The 15,523-nt window shown below is 38.9% G+C and overlaps 3 protein-coding genes across 3 annotated transcripts; 2 read left to right on the top strand and 1 right to left on the bottom strand.

Moving 5' to 3' along the window:
* The first annotated feature begins 3,233 nt into the window (after window positions 1-3,233).
* Window positions 3,234-8,157, top strand: LOC138600777 (olfactory receptor 1M1-like). The gene is made up of 2 exons (XM_069672281.1): window positions 3,234-4,169; window positions 8,083-8,157. Exons 1-2 carry the CDS (start codon window positions 3,234-3,236, stop codon window positions 8,155-8,157), a joined length of 1,011 nt encoding a protein of 336 aa, XP_069528382.1.
* On the top strand, window positions 5,941-7,848 carry coa4 (cytochrome c oxidase assembly factor 4 homolog). The gene is made up of 2 exons (XM_069669741.1): window positions 5,941-6,059; window positions 7,416-7,848. The coding sequence occupies exon 2, from the start codon at window positions 7,451-7,453 to the stop codon at window positions 7,703-7,705; it is 255 nt and encodes an 84-aa protein (XP_069525842.1). The 5' UTR covers window positions 5,941-6,059; window positions 7,416-7,450; the 3' UTR covers window positions 7,706-7,848.
* Window positions 8,158-9,431: 1,274 nt separating the features above from the next.
* LOC138598053 (olfactory receptor 1-like) lies at window positions 9,432-10,409 on the bottom strand. Its single transcript, XM_069669728.1, has one exon. It carries the CDS (start codon window positions 10,407-10,409, stop codon window positions 9,432-9,434), a length of 978 nt encoding a protein of 325 aa, XP_069525829.1.
* Between the last annotated feature and the right edge of the window lie 5,114 nt (window positions 10,410-15,523).

Genomic DNA, 15,523 nt, shown 5'->3' with positions numbered 1-15,523 from the left:
CATCTCTGGATATCAATGAAGAGGGTATATTCTTCCCTATACAAGGCAATAGTGGATGTCTTTTCTCAGGACTGGTCATTTTTCTCCTCTTGGTTTTTATATCCTCAGATTCTCCAGATTCTCCTCATTTAGGTGAATGTTGTACACTTGGACACAAAAGGGGGGTTCAAAGAGAATCAATTAGTTTGCAAAACTTTGACAAAACCAACTTATTTGCAATAACAGTTATCCGTTTCTCTCACACACTCGATATACATTTGTGTGTTTTGCTCACCTGGAAACACAGAAACACAAGCACATCAGCTCATTGTGGCTGCATATTACCGGACATCTCAGTCTACTGAATGACGCATATGCAACGTGCATCTTAAAGACCCCTAAGCTGCCCAGAAGTGCCTGTGTGAGCCTTACTATTTTAACCACAGATAAACCTACTAAAATATTACTGATGCTTTTGTAAATAAATATTAATCACCTTCTGACTAAACAAACGGATATACAAAACACCGAAAATTAAACATGAGGTTGGGGGATGCCCAGTGTCCCTTTACATGCTTAGCATCACCATGGGTCCCACATGAACATCATCTTTCCGGTGTTTGTCTGTGTAGGTACAGTAGAATTTGTAATCTTAATGATCTGCATAACCTGCAAAAAACCTTCCGGGCTACGGTCAACCTTTCAGATGTACCTCAAACAGAAGCCCTAATACTAGCACGATGAAGCCATTTCTCATTGTTCAATTCCACCTTTAACAAACGAGACTACTCTTATGTCTATCTCTGGAGTCCTATACACTTGCTATACTTGCTTATGACAGGTATGCGATGTCTCTTCCTTTCATTGAAACCCTTCAACACACTCTTGCCCCTTATAATGGGTTTAGATATAACAATGAAGGCTGAATGATTATCAACTTCTTCAATGGGAACATTTTGCGCTGCCACCAGTAAATATGGGCAGAGGAATAAATCATGTCCAAATGAGGCCTGCACATAAAACCAAGCCTCACAGGAAGATCTTTGCCAGAAAACTTCATATAAATATGTCAAGTCTGAATAGAAGAAAGTGTGGATTAGTTATTAAAAACTTTTGATTAAACAAAAACGTGTAATTTGAATGAAATAACAAAGCCTGCACACCTACACCAATTGCCCTACTTTATAATTGTTTTTGGTCCTAATAGGTGCAACAGAGATTAATTAGTCAGAAAGTTCTACAGGAAATGGTTTGTTTGTTAAAGTCAGGATAATGATCTAAAATCCTCTGGTGATCGCTTCACAAACTGGGCCCATTAGAACTACTTTGTTTTCACTGTGGCCTGTTTAATGATAACTGCACCCTCTGGGACATTATGCAACAGATGAGTTATCGTCACTGTCTAAGGGGTGTCTTCACAACATTACATTTTTATACATCATATATATTAATGATCTCTGTACAGGCCTCCTCCTGTCTACATGAAATCAGATTGATTACACCGTGAGTGATCCTCAGTTACATGAAGCTCTGCTGTCTGTGTGCTTCACGTCAGAAGAGGTCATGGACTCATTGTGGGTCAGAGAACTTACTCCACTCTATAGTTGACTGGTTCATAGATTTTTGACAGGAAAATAAATGTTAATATATATGAAAAGGGGAACTCTGCCTCTCTGTGACACTGAGACACTACAGACAAAGGCACGGCAATGATTCAATATAATGGTTTACTAGCATTCAGTGGAATTGTACAGTAACGATATTAAAATGCAAAATTATACAATGAAACAGGCTACAGATTTCTGAGTTTGAGCAATTAATCATTCAAAATTAACCAAATGTTTTTCAGATTAGTGATAGTCAAATGTAATGCATAATAATGCTTCAACTGTTGGTTTGCTTTATCATTATAAGTAGTTATATTTCAACATATTCTTACTACATTTTAAATCAGTGGTTCTCAAAGTGGGGGTCTGCGAACCATAGCCTGGGGGTCCGCAAAGCTAAATAAATAATGATGACATAATTATAATTTAAAAATAATAAATGTATTAAAAATTATAAAATTGTGCTGTATCATTACAAACTGCATGTGTACAGGTGAGGACCATTTGCACAAATGAAACAAGCATATTGTGTCTCCCACCCACGTCAGCTTGGACAATAGAAACTGATATGATTGTGACACATCTTGTCAATCTGTGTGAATCACTCAACTCACTCAGGTCACAGGTGAACCGTTCCTGCAGCTGTCCAGCTGCTGTTAATTCTCTGAAAGTTTTTAAGATCAACTAGTTGAAAAGGAAAAATGTCAAGTTGAGTCCACAAGCAGCTTAAATAAAATGAGCCTCTGTTTAAAAGTCTGTAAGTGGTATGAACATGATTCAAAATGTTTGTCTGTTTATCACTATGAAACGGGTCTGAAGTGTTTAGGTTGATACGTTTTACAATACAAATAGTTCCAATGGCATCTAAGAGTGCAAATGGTAGTAAGCATTATGCTTAATCAGTGTTACGATTATGAGGGGGTCCTTGGAAAATGTTCTCCCCTGTAAGGGGTCCCTGGCCCCAAAAAGTTTGAGAACCCCTGTTTTAAATAATCAGGCTTCATTTGTAATTGTATTACAAGGCCGACATTGGTAATTTAGAGACAAGAGTTGCAGATAGTTAAAAGCATCACAGAAAGGTATAAGCTACACAATTTAGCAGTGGACATACACCTTATTTTCACAATTTAAGTCGTCTTCTGGCAAAATTATTATCCATGATCATTTTTTTATTTCTACTGTTTCCCTTTATTTTAAAAAGCTTCAATATATCAAGAAATTATGTAGATAATCAAACTAAAATATGTTAGATGTAAATGTGGGATATGTTTAATCAAAAATAAATAACATGCAGCCCTATATTCTCAAAGGATCAAATTATTATCATTGCACAATAACTTCATCAGCCTCACCTAAAAATGGTCCCCTGATTGATCTCCAGAGATCATTGTGAGACTATATTGTCACTGTCCGCAGGTCCCGTACGCAGCTATCTGCATGCTGCTGATGGAGTCAGCATCATGAGTTAGTGCTGAACAACTCTGAACAGAGAATCAGGTGAGCTTCACTTATTTTTACTGAGTAGTAAAGACAGTTTTGATACATGTTATGAATCGTATGTTAAATGTGATGTGATCTTTTTAAGAACCTTTTAACACATTGCAGAACGGAGGGCGTCCTCCTACACACAGGCTGTGGAGTCCCACTATGTCTCTTCTCAGGACTGTCTTTAACACGTCTGTCATTGTTCATCCTCCTGGCTTTTATATCTTTGGATTTGAGACATTTTCCTACATCAGTGTCTACTTCATCTTTCTAGTGTTTGTGTATGCTGTTACTGTGCTCTTCAACTGTTTGGTGATCTATGTAATTGCCTTTAATCAATGTTTACATACTCCCAAGTTCTTGGCAGTGGTCAACCTCGCAGTAATTGATGTGATCCTGAACACGTGTACTATTCCCAGCATGATAAAGGTATTCCTGGTTAAGGACAATTTCATTCCATTCAACTTATGTTTGGTGCAGATGTTTTTCTACTATGCTTTTGGGACTCTGGAGTCATACGCGCTTGCTGTTCTTGCGTACGACCGGTTGATTGCAATTTGTTTCCCTCTGCGTCACAATTCAATTAACACAATGCGGAGCATGTCTTGTATTGTTGGCATGACTTGGTCTTTTGCTCTGGGAATCAATTTGTTCGCAACAGCTATAATGACTCATCTGTCTTTCTGCAACTCCGTCCGAGTGTTCAGCTATTTCTGTGACTATGCGCCTGTGTTCAGACTTGCTTGCAATGATTTCACATTGCAGTGGTCTGTGGCCTCTTTGCTCACCTTCCTGCTCCTTGTGGGACCCTTTGTTTTTATCCTTCTGTCTTATGTCAGCATCCTGGTGACTGTGTTCAGGATGAAATCTTTAAACAATCGGGTGAAAGCTTTGGCCACTTGCGTTGAGCATCTAATACTGGTTGCTGTATTTTACATTCCTCTCATTACTATTTTTACCATCGGGTTTTATCTGCGTCTCATTGACCCGGACCAGCGTGTGCTCAGTCTGTCCCTGGCCTCTTGTATCCCACCCTGCATCAATCCTATTGTATATTCTTTGAAAACCAAAGAGATAAAAATCAGATTCCTGGCTCTGGTAAGAACAAGGAAAATTGGCACAGGCCACTTTCAGAGCAAAGCTTGGAGGGTTAATTAAACATCGCCTAAAGTTTTTTTTTTTGTTAAAAATGTTAAACAAGATTCATGATATGGCACTTTTGGTGTTGTGTCAAATGTCTGTTTCTGGATCAATATGCGTTTCCTCTTACATTAACCTTACAAAGAGGAGGGGGCTATTCTAAGTAGGTGAACAGACATGCTTGTAACATTGCTTGCTTTAAAGGAGGCTTTAAAACCTGCTTAAATTAACTATTCAGGCTTCTTAACAGTTTCTTAAAAACGGTGGGGACCATCTTCGAAGGGGTTATTCTGGGTCATGTGATTCCACTTTCTGCAACAAAAGCTTTAAATAATCTTCGTCTCACTGGTGCTGTTATTGTTGATCATTTCACTGAAGGTTATTCTCCATAATGGGTTTAATTGCAGTTTGTTTAATTAATGTCTTTCTGGTCAAATATGTGTTTAGTAATATAATGTTATTTTCTATGATTTCATGTGTGGAATTACAGATTTAATTACATTTCTGATTTGTATTTTTTAAATTTCATGCTGATTGAACTGCTCAGCAGTGTTGATGAGACGTGTCACTGATGAAAACTTCTTAATTACAAGTCTATCAGAGAAATTACAAGAGTCAGGTGAATGCATCATTAAGGACGCTTTCAGAGCGGTTGATGTATATTTGTGTGAATGATTTCTCCTGTGATTTCATGCGTCTGCTATTTATTAATTATTATTAATTTTGTTTGTATTTAAACAGGAAACTGTTTATACCCGTTTATGTGTAATCTTAACCAAATTAATAAATGGTTATATATCATCATAAGTCAAACACTGATTGGGAGCATGAGACGCAAAGACTTTTTTTATATACTTAACCACATGTTCTTTAGTCTTGATACTGACAGAACATATCATCATATGGTACACCTGGATGTGAACCCCAGTTACAGTGTCAAACCTATGATTTGAGCTATTTCATGTTTTTGAATCAAATGGGTGAAATGTTTGAAATTAAAACAAATGGGGTAACAACTGCACCACTGGCTTTGTCTCTGTTTTTCCTTTGAAAACGCACATGTGAATTTCACTGTACATCATACATCACAGTGAGCTATCCAAATGCAAGACGATATGACGACAAAATGGTAACGTGGCCTGCCCTCTAGTGGCCTTAATGTGTAGCTTTCGTTCAGACATGTAGCAATATTAAAGACTCAGGATGGTGTGACTTCAATACATGGCCTACTAAGCACTTGGTCGACTTATAATTGCACAGGTTAGCTATAGACAACGTGTTCACCCTTCTACCTGATAGTCATCAATAGGTAAGTCAAAACATATTAATTAAGTAAAAGCAGTTGGATTTACTACTCAAGTAAAAGTACTTATAACACATTGTGTAAATACTCAACTGCAAGTACAAGTACTGCATTGAAAGTGAGACTGTATTTTCATTTTCTTTCACTGAGAGCTCATCTGAGGATTTTTTTGAGCAGGTTATCAAACAGGCTGTTGTTAATACTGATTTCTCTGAAATAGCAGACGAGACTGTCAGCGAGAAGGCTGACTGTATCTATATAGTATTTTTAATTCAAGTTCTACCAGGCCTTTGTTTAGACGCGGCGTTTTACAGCACCTTCTACGAAAGGTGAGTGATGTAGCGGAACCTTTGACTATGAGCGGAAGAGCGATATTGAACCGACGGACATTTTTACGGGTACGCTTTGGTCCTACGCTCAAATATGTCCGCCTCATAACACAACCGTTCACTGTGGTCAGTTTTTGCAAAGTCCAGAGGTTTTACTGCATGTTATGGAAACGTAAGTGCAGTGCATCGACAGATTTGCACAGAGAGATTAAAAAGGTAAGAACAAGGGAGACTATTGTGGACATTTGTGTAACCTAGCAACCTCCTCGTCGATGTTAGCTAGCAGATTCATTGGTTTCATTGGGTAACATTGGGTTACGTCAAAGTGTATGTTGTTACTACCAGACTAAAATCATCTTGAACTGAATTTAAGCCAAAGTACAACCACAGTATGTTAAATGACCGCAATAGCAAGACACTGACAGGTATGTTCGCTACCGGAAGTCGGTCGTTGATGTATTTTTTGTTATCTTATCCAATTAGCAGTACCTACCGCCATATAAAAATAACCAATCCCTGTAAAGTTGTCGATTTAAAAATGTAACTAAAATAAAAGTGTTACTGACAAAGTTTACTTACTATTCACTTTGAATTGTATTCGTTGTACATACTACCTCATTGAGTACCAAATATTAGGTTATTACATGTAAACATCTAAACGTTTTGCAGCTTATTTCAAATGCTCCCATTTTTTCCATCCTATGTTTTGTATGCAAATCTTTCTCTGAAATGGAACTTTGATAAACTCCATACCGTTTAAATGTCTTCGTGAATCCGTGTTTTTTTCCCCATCAGAAATCCACTGGATTGAAAATGTAGCGCAATATTCTAGTAAAGTACAAATAATTGAATTTATACTTACATATAGAGTATTAAGCAATCTGTGCTGTCTCATCAGACAGGATTTTATAGTTAGTGGAGTAGACTGATTTAAAGGCACACCTGTGCAATAATCATGCTGTCTAATCAGCATCTTGATATGCCACACCTGTGAAGTGGATGGATTATCTCGGCAAAGGAGAAGTGCTCACTAACACAGATTTAGACAAATTTGTGAACAATATTTGAGAGAAATAGGCCTTTTGTGTACATAGAAAAAGTCTTAGATCTTCGAGTTCAGCTCATGAAAAATGGGAGCAAAAACAAAAGTGTTGCGTTTATATTTTTGTTCAATGTAGTTTTCTATCTGCTCATCTAACTTTCATCAAACTTAGCACCGTATAGTAAACTGCAAAAGCAAATGTTTTAATATTCTTGTACCAAAAGTGTCAATTGTGTTTGCAATATTATTAATCATTTGAATAACACAAGATAAAAAAACAAACTATGCCACTATGCTGTATCGATTTTCCCTCACGAGTCTAGTAAATATACTTGTATTCCATCACTGCTATTGCTTAAAGACATGTTATATTGCACAAATGATAGAGTGATCTGATTGTAAATAAAAACAATAAATGCTTAAATGACATAAATTAGATTTAAAGAGGCCTGAGCAGCAAAGGTATGTGGAAGAAACAGTCAGAATGTTCTTTGCTAGTTCCTAAATCCTTAATAACTGTGTGTCCTCAGCTGACTGCCTGACTTAGCACTGTGCGTTGAACAAGATGGCATCCTTCTCACCACATGACCGCAGCCGTAAAGAGGAGGACGAGGATGACCCTGTTGATCGGATGATATCCCGCACAGGCTGTGCAGAGCAACACTACGCAGTGCAGGAGTGCATGGCTGAGCACCAGGACTGGAGAGTGTGTCAGGGCCAGGTCCAGACTTTCAAAGACTGCATGATGAATTTCCAAAATGCCCGGAGAGAACAGCTCAGGAAGCAGCAGCAAACCTCTACTGAGTCAGCACCCAGCTAAAATCACAACACCAGACTGAAACACAAGCACACCAAGCACGCACACACATGCACAGGGGCCGGGGTGTTTTAAGGACCTGCTTGACTTGATTCAGGTAGAAAGACTGTACAAATTATATTTGAAAATAAAAAAGTATAAATATCTTTCATTGTTCTTCTTCTGCTGTTGTTTTCCTTCTTATTCGAGTCAAGCCAATAATGACAAAAATCTAAAAGGTTACTTGTTTTGCAAAAATACTTAAATGTGAGGATTAAATGCTCTTCATGCGCTCAAATCAAGAGTAGGTGCATACTTGTGAGCGTTGATCTGTTGATTGAGATGATTTAAAATGGCTTGAAAAGGTACAAAATATATCTCTAGCCCCGATAGCCACGAAGATGTCGTTGAAACTCACTGTTGATGTTTTGCAAAGCACCTTTTATAGGGAAAGGGAAATGGTTGGCATTATTTAACTTTCCTTTCTCCGACAATAAATGCAACCAAAATCATGTTGTTTTTGACGCCAGATACAGAAGAGGCAAGATATTCCATCCTATACCTTTTAAATATACAAATCTTAACTCATGTTGTGCTTTTTAGCTTTCATTGCAGTCCTCAACATTTAATTCTATAGGCAGAAGAATGCAAGACTATTGGTTTCGTTTAAACTGGAAACCACTAATCCTGTAAGGTACATGCGTAAACCACTAGATGGTGGTGTTAACCAAAAATCTGAGATTCATTCGAAGAGTTTTGGTTGCTTTTATTGTCAAAAGTTTACATAATTCCAACTTATTTGTTTTTTTGTTGTTATTGTTTTGTACTTCAGACTTTGAAGTATAAATGTGATGGTAAGAAGAGTCTAAAAAAAAAAAAGCAGAGCAGCACAATAGTGAAACAAATAGGGTAACTTTGTTATGATATAAAAGTACAGTATTAAGTGCTGAAGGGATGTTGCTCTGGTTTGGTCGTTATGTCTTCTGAGTTTTATTGTCTTTCTTCAAGAAAAAGCCCAGTGTGGTGGATTTGTCCGATGTCCAGCCTGTCCAGCAGGGGGAGCATCGCTGTATGCAGAGCTTTTTCAGGAGGTTTCACATAGTTTTTCAACTAATACAATAAAAGTTTGATGTGTAAAATGCCAGAAATTGTGAAGAATTCCTGTTACTATATTACACAGCCCTTGGATATGCATTGACATGGTTTGCTTTATTCAGCCAAAAGTCAAACACATTTAGGTTATAATAAATGACCAAGAAAAGCATTAAACACAAATAAGGAATGAAAAAAAAATATAACATTTTCCTTGAATATAGCTATAGCTCTGAATTGATTATCATAATAGTTGCTGATTAATTTTCTGTCATTTGACTGGTATACTAATGGACAAACAAAGTAAGTATATGCATGTATAAACCAATGTCTGTACGAGATCTTTGACCTAGTCCCACACAATGACATGTACAATTTTTTAATCCTAAAAACAAATGATGCTTCAGCTTTGTCCTAAATTATATTTTTATTATCATTTAATTTAAATGTGATTTTGCAAAAGGATCGTTATACAATTTTAAAGGCAACCACTAGTAAAATATGGCTCAACTATTTTATCTGATTTGGTTACATAGCAAAGTACATGATAGAAAACCTTTGTTGAACTACAATTATAACACTTATAAGAGAGAGAGTATCAGTAAAAAGAAATAAAATGCTGTTATGACCCTGTGTCATTATGGCAGTGAGAAGGAGTTCATCGTTTTATGGCAGTGTTGCTGATTCTATTTCTCTTGCAAAGCTTCTTGATAGAGTTCAGCACTTCTTCTGTCTTCAGAGAGTATATAATCGGATTGAGCAGAGCTGGTATAGTGTGACTCAAAGAAGAGTTTATGATCCTGGCATTAGGATGAATGTAGGTGGCCAATGATGCTATGTTGGTACCAACGATAGGCAGGAACGAAATAGCCACAAGGATCAGATGAGAAGTACACGTTTTCAACGCTTTGATTCGTTCCTCTCCTGATGCAATCCTGCTCAGTGCTATTGAAATGAAAACATATGTAAATGCTATTAATACAAGAGGAATACAGAGGATTGTAATGAAAGCAACATATGCCATTATGCTATTTGAAGAAATGTCATTACAAGCCAGACCGAACACAGGGGCATGGTCACAGTAAAAGGACCTAACCACCAAAGATCTACAGAATGAGAGGCGATCAATAAGCTTAACCATACATGCTATTATACACAGTAAACAACACCATGAAAACAGCAGCATTACACCAACAGATGGTTTAGTAACAATACTATGGTACCTTAAAGGGAAGCAAATTGCTATAAATCTGTCATATGCCATTGTGACGAGTGTCCATGACTGCATACTTCCAAAGAATAAAACAAAGAACATGTAACTCAAGCAAGCCTCGTAGACAATGTATCTGCTGTTAAACAAGAACGTGTCTAAGAGCTTTGGGATGAGAGTAGTGCTGCCACACAAATCTGCGAAAGCCAGGTTAGACACAATCATGTATTTAGGAGTATGCAGGGCCTCGACCAGGTAAATAACTGAGAGGAGGAGGCCATTCCCGAGAACAGTCATGATATAGACAAAACACAGGAACACATAGTAATACTTAACATGAGGGATGTTGGTAAACCCGCTGAGATAGAACTTTGCAGGGCGAACAAATGTGGCGTTGATGTCAGCAGCTTTTTCTTCTGGACCCATTACAGCTCATTTAAAATAAATTGATGTACCCAAGCACACGTCAGACAACAACAGGAGTGCACCTCGCTAAAATGCGTTGTGTTGTGAGAGACCTGACATTTATACTTTACCCATTTGGGACAGAAGAAATGAGGCTGACTGTATCACGTGGTCATTAGTTGGATCGGTAAACTCCACTGTGTAGAAGTTGTGCAGTAGTAGTCAACTACTTACATAGTTTCTATCACTAATGTGCAACTGACTGTGTTCACTAGACATTATCCAGTATCTCTCTATGATACTGAGTAATCTGTTTGTGGCACATCAATGATTCAAATGTACAAACAGGATGCAATTACATTGCTAGGCTTCAGAGCAATATAAAAGACACTTGCTAGTTATACAGTTTCAGAAGGACAGAAATCAATAAGTCACTCGACATGCTGAAATCCTTTAAGTGAGGATACACTGGTGTTTATTCTGGTTTATATCAATGCAAGTATACATGCCTGTAATCAGATCAAGGGTATGGGCTTACTTGTAAACGTCAATCTGTTTGACAGACATGATTTTATGAGACTTAAAGAGGCACAGTTTAAAAGGTACAGAGTATATTCCTATCATAGACTTTGAAAAGTCAACACTGTGCTGGGAGGAGATCATGGGTGATAATAGATTTTTCAATTTTAGGGTTAAATCATTACATCCATTCCAACATCAGTCAGCATCCCATTCTCACATTCACCAGCCTGTTGTTTTCTGCATCTGAAACCATTTTACTTAGCAAAACCTACAGACAACAGCACCAACAACACTCGCTGTGATGAGAAAATCTTTACCAAAAGGAAGAAACTTAGAACCTGTATAGGGCATGGGAAATGGTCTTAATTTCTTAATTAGTATGACGCAGGTCAAAGACCCGATATATGAAACCAAAACCATCTTGTCCAGCACGCTCTGGGTCTACCGCCAGGTTTCCTCTCAGCTGGACATCCCAGTAAAACCTCCAAAGGAGGCTGATTAGGATGCCCGAACCAATTAAACTAGTTCCTTTCGACGCACAGGAGTGGCAGCTCTACGTCTAGCCCCCTCCAGAGGTTTGAACATTTTACCCTCTTCAAGGCTGAGCCCAACAACTGTTTTTCAGAGGAAACTCATTTCTGACGCTTGTAGCCGTGATTTTATCCTTGACAGCCCCAGTACTCCATATTCTAGCAGTCGCCCACGTAGGACTCCCTGGTGGACATGATCTTTGGCATTCTCCAAGCTACAAAACTCAGGACTGGATTAGCATACTCCCATTAGCCCCTGAGCAATTCTGCAAGGGTAAAGAGTTGGTCCAACGTTTCAAGGCCAGGACAGAATCTGCATTGTTCCTCCTGGATGCGAAGGTTGACAATCAGCTGGGGCCTCCTTTCCAGCACCCTAGAATAAACTCTTCCTGTAGTAGTGGGATACCCTGATAGTTGGAGCAAACCCTCTAAACCCGAGCCACCACCCCAGTCTGGAATTTCACATGCAATAGTGCTCAGCAATATCCAGAACCTTCAGCATAGCAGGGCAGTCTCATCTCCACTTGGCTAACTGCCACTGAGGAGATTCTTAACTACCTCGGGGACCACTGGCAAGAATATAGGTAAGGTTTCCTCTGGATCATCGAACTCTGCCTCACATCAGAAAGGCCTGGCGGCTTCCTTAATGGCCAATGTCCACCAACAGGTTCTTAGGATGCTGCCACAACAGACACTGACAGCATTCTGGTCACAACTCCAAGCAGCGGCTTCCACAATGGAGGCCAACTCCCCCGGGATGCACAAGAAAGTCTTCTGGAGGTAGGAGTTGAAAACCTTGTGCTAAGGGGCCTTCACCAGACATTCCCAATTCACCCTCACTACACTTTTCGGTTTACCGCGTCTGTCCGGCAGCCTGCTTCTCCCAGACACCCCCCTCCAGGTTTCTCTATCATTGTCCACGTGAGCGTTAAAGTCCCCCAGTAGAACTATAGAGTGCCCTGGCAGAACCCCCTATCCAGGACTCCGCCCAGTGATTTCAAGAAGGCTGTGTACTCTGAACTGTTGTTTGGTGCGTAAGCACAAACGACAGTCAGAGCCTTTCAGTTTCCCTACCGGAGAAAACTCCAACGCAGCCAGTGGCTTGTGAGTATCCCCACACCTGCCTGGTGCTTCTCACCCTGGGCAACTTTGGAAAAGGAGAGAGTCCATCCTCTCTCCAGGAGTTTGCTTCCAGAGCCGGAGCTGTGCGTGGACGTGAGCCCAACTATGTCTAGCTGGTAGCGCTCCACCTCCCATATCAGCTCCGGTTCCTTCCCCGCCAGAGAGGTGACTGTGATGGAAAGTTTTTATGTTAACCTGTTGAATCAAATGTTTACATTTCTTTAGTGTTATAGACTCAATAATCATGGTATAATCAGCTAAGGTTAATTTAATGATGCATGCATATGGTTATTTTAGACATAGTGTTTGTTCCTCTCCAGGGTCTTGTGCATGATTTACTATTGCTCCTTCTCTCTTAGAGAGATATAGTTAGTGGCCTTGTCTGGGGTGAAGAGCTCCAAGGCAAGGGGTAAACTCTAGATAGTGAGGCGCCTCAGCTAAAGTCATAACAATAACACCTTGCTTTGTCTCTGTGCAAGGGAGTTCTTTCTGTAATGTATAACATACACTGTGAACCTTGATTCTGCGTCAGTCAGCTAGACAGCTGCGTTCTGTGTAGTACTGGGGTCCGTTTCAGAAAGCGGGTTTAGTGAAAACCCTGAGTTTGTTAATTCTGAAATGAGGGAAACCTTGGCTTTGCTGTTTCAGAAAGAGAGGTAACTTTAACTCTGAGTTGGTTACTATGGTAACTGAGTCGGTGAACCTAACCTGGTCGCGAGCAGGTTTTCTTCAGGAAACTCCGAGTTTCGCTCTGTCTCCTCCCTCTACAATATAAAACCCTCATTCGACTTCCTCATTCATTCAGCCCGTCTCACGCGTGTGTTTGAGCGGTTACCGAATTAAAAGAAAAAACGTTGCATCTCTGTGGTGCTCTGACCCCTTTGCAAAAGTCTTTTATAATTATGATAAAAAAAAATCAAAAGACAAATCTGTGTCAAAGTCATCATTTTTAGATTTTCCACCACCACTGCCGAGAGCGCTCAAATAAGACACCGTAAATTATTGGATTTTTTTTTTTTTAAACTAACACATTCAGTTTAATCAACATGAATTATAATGTATGTGAAGTCAGCATCATGTTAGGGGGAAAGCTAATGCACATTAAAACAGCCACTGAAAGATATTTCATTAGTTTAATATTTAAAATATGATTGAAGTGCTTCCATGTACATTTTTTTCTCCCACTGGATTGCTCCTAAATTAATATTAATTTTAGCAGTTTCTTCCCACGCCGCTTCTCTCTCTTTTGCAGCTGCAGCCGTGTTACTTTATTTTTCTAAAAACATGCTCGTATTCGCTGAACGTCCGCATGAGGATTTCCAGCTCCACTGGTGTGACGTAGGAGGACCTCTTTTTGTGTACTGTTGCCATGGTGAATCGTGGTATCGGGGCTCCATTAATGCTGGCTTTTTATAGTCAGCGTGCACGCACTTAACTCTGGCTGAACCTACTCAGAGTTGATTGAACTAACTCTGATCAGCTGTTCTGGAACCGAAAACTCAGAGTTTCCTATCTCAGAGTCGATCAACTCAGAGTTCAGGGTTAGACTCAGAGTTTGTTGAACCTGCTTTGTGAAACGGACCCCTGGTCTGACCCAGCTCGAGTTGTGAACTGCTTATACTCATCTTCTATTATTATTATTATTTGCACTTTATACACTGGGTTAATGAACACAGCTAGTGTGTTTTACATTGCAAGTAATCATGGATGGTTTGTGTTTGTTTTAGTTCACATGAGTCAGGTTTCACAGCGGGATGCTGGGCTAGTCCTCCTCGCCATTCGCCTGTTAAAGGGACAATACTGCGCTTAAAGTCATACTCAATTGTTGATAACTATTTGATAACTGTAGAATTATTGTTGTAATATTATTGCTGTGATATGAAAAAGTTATAAGAGTCCCTCTGTGTAGGTGTTCCCCTGCTTTTTCATCCAGCCAAGCAAGTTCACATTTTAGTTTTTTCACAGAACAAATATTAGCTTGATATTAATTATTAATATAAATATTAGCAATTCAATCTGGTACAGATATTTCAGTTCCCCAAAAATTATTCTAAATCTTATTCTTCTCAAAATTTGTTTTCAAAGTTTTTTTGAACAATTGCCTGCAAAATGACACTTCAACCAACTTCAGCTTTACACAGTTTGGCATTACCCTCCGACAGATGGTTTGAAGCCTTACTGGTGGTCTTTCTTGTTTATTACAAACTCCATCATTAGCCAAGAGTCAACCAACGTAAGAGATGTACAAACATTTAAAATACAAAAGTCAACCACGGCTCGGTAATGTAAACACCTCGCACGTTACACTAGGCTAAAGCTAATGATAACTTGTAAACAAAAGTTTGATAGTTTTGAAAGTTCCACACAAACTCCTTGACACAATTCACATATTTCCATGTTATACAAACTAACCTTGTGCCTCTTCGGGGGGTTGCTTAAACATAGAAAATATCAATTTACGCTCTTATTTTGCCGTCTTAATTTGCCGTCATTCATTTAACGTTTGTGACCAGAGAGGCTGACTGAAAACAGAGAATCTCCTTCAAAATAAGAGCTCTGCTATTTAAGCCGGAAGTAAAACAATAAACACTGAAAGCAGGTAATAAACACAAAATAAAAGCATCAGAAATACTGCTCAGCAGGGCTATCTCTTTTTAAAGGTTCAAATATGAATTGGGTTATTTACACACAGTCTTAGTAGTGCCACTGAATAAGTGTTAGTGCTATTTAGCAGACTTTGATGCTGAGTGTAGTCGACATTTTACTTGCTCAGCATGCTAGCATTGTAACTCTGAGCATGAGGCATGCTGATGTTAGCATATAGCATAGCATATGTACTTTGCATAAAAACAGCCTCACAGAGCTGATGATGCTGTCACATGTTAGGATTTAAAGATGATATGATGACAAAAGAGAAGTTTAAATTCAATATTTTGTGTGTACAACACTTATACTCTTACA

This window comes from Semicossyphus pulcher, unplaced genomic scaffold (genome assembly GCF_022749685.1).
Source record: "Semicossyphus pulcher isolate SPU_LCO1_2020_fin unplaced genomic scaffold, fSemPul1.0.p SCAF_10, whole genome shotgun sequence".
NCBI lineage: Eukaryota > Metazoa > Chordata > Actinopteri > Labriformes > Labridae > Semicossyphus > Semicossyphus pulcher.
Note: the sequence above shows the minus strand (reverse complement) of the source record. Positions and strands in the feature narration are given on the sequence as shown.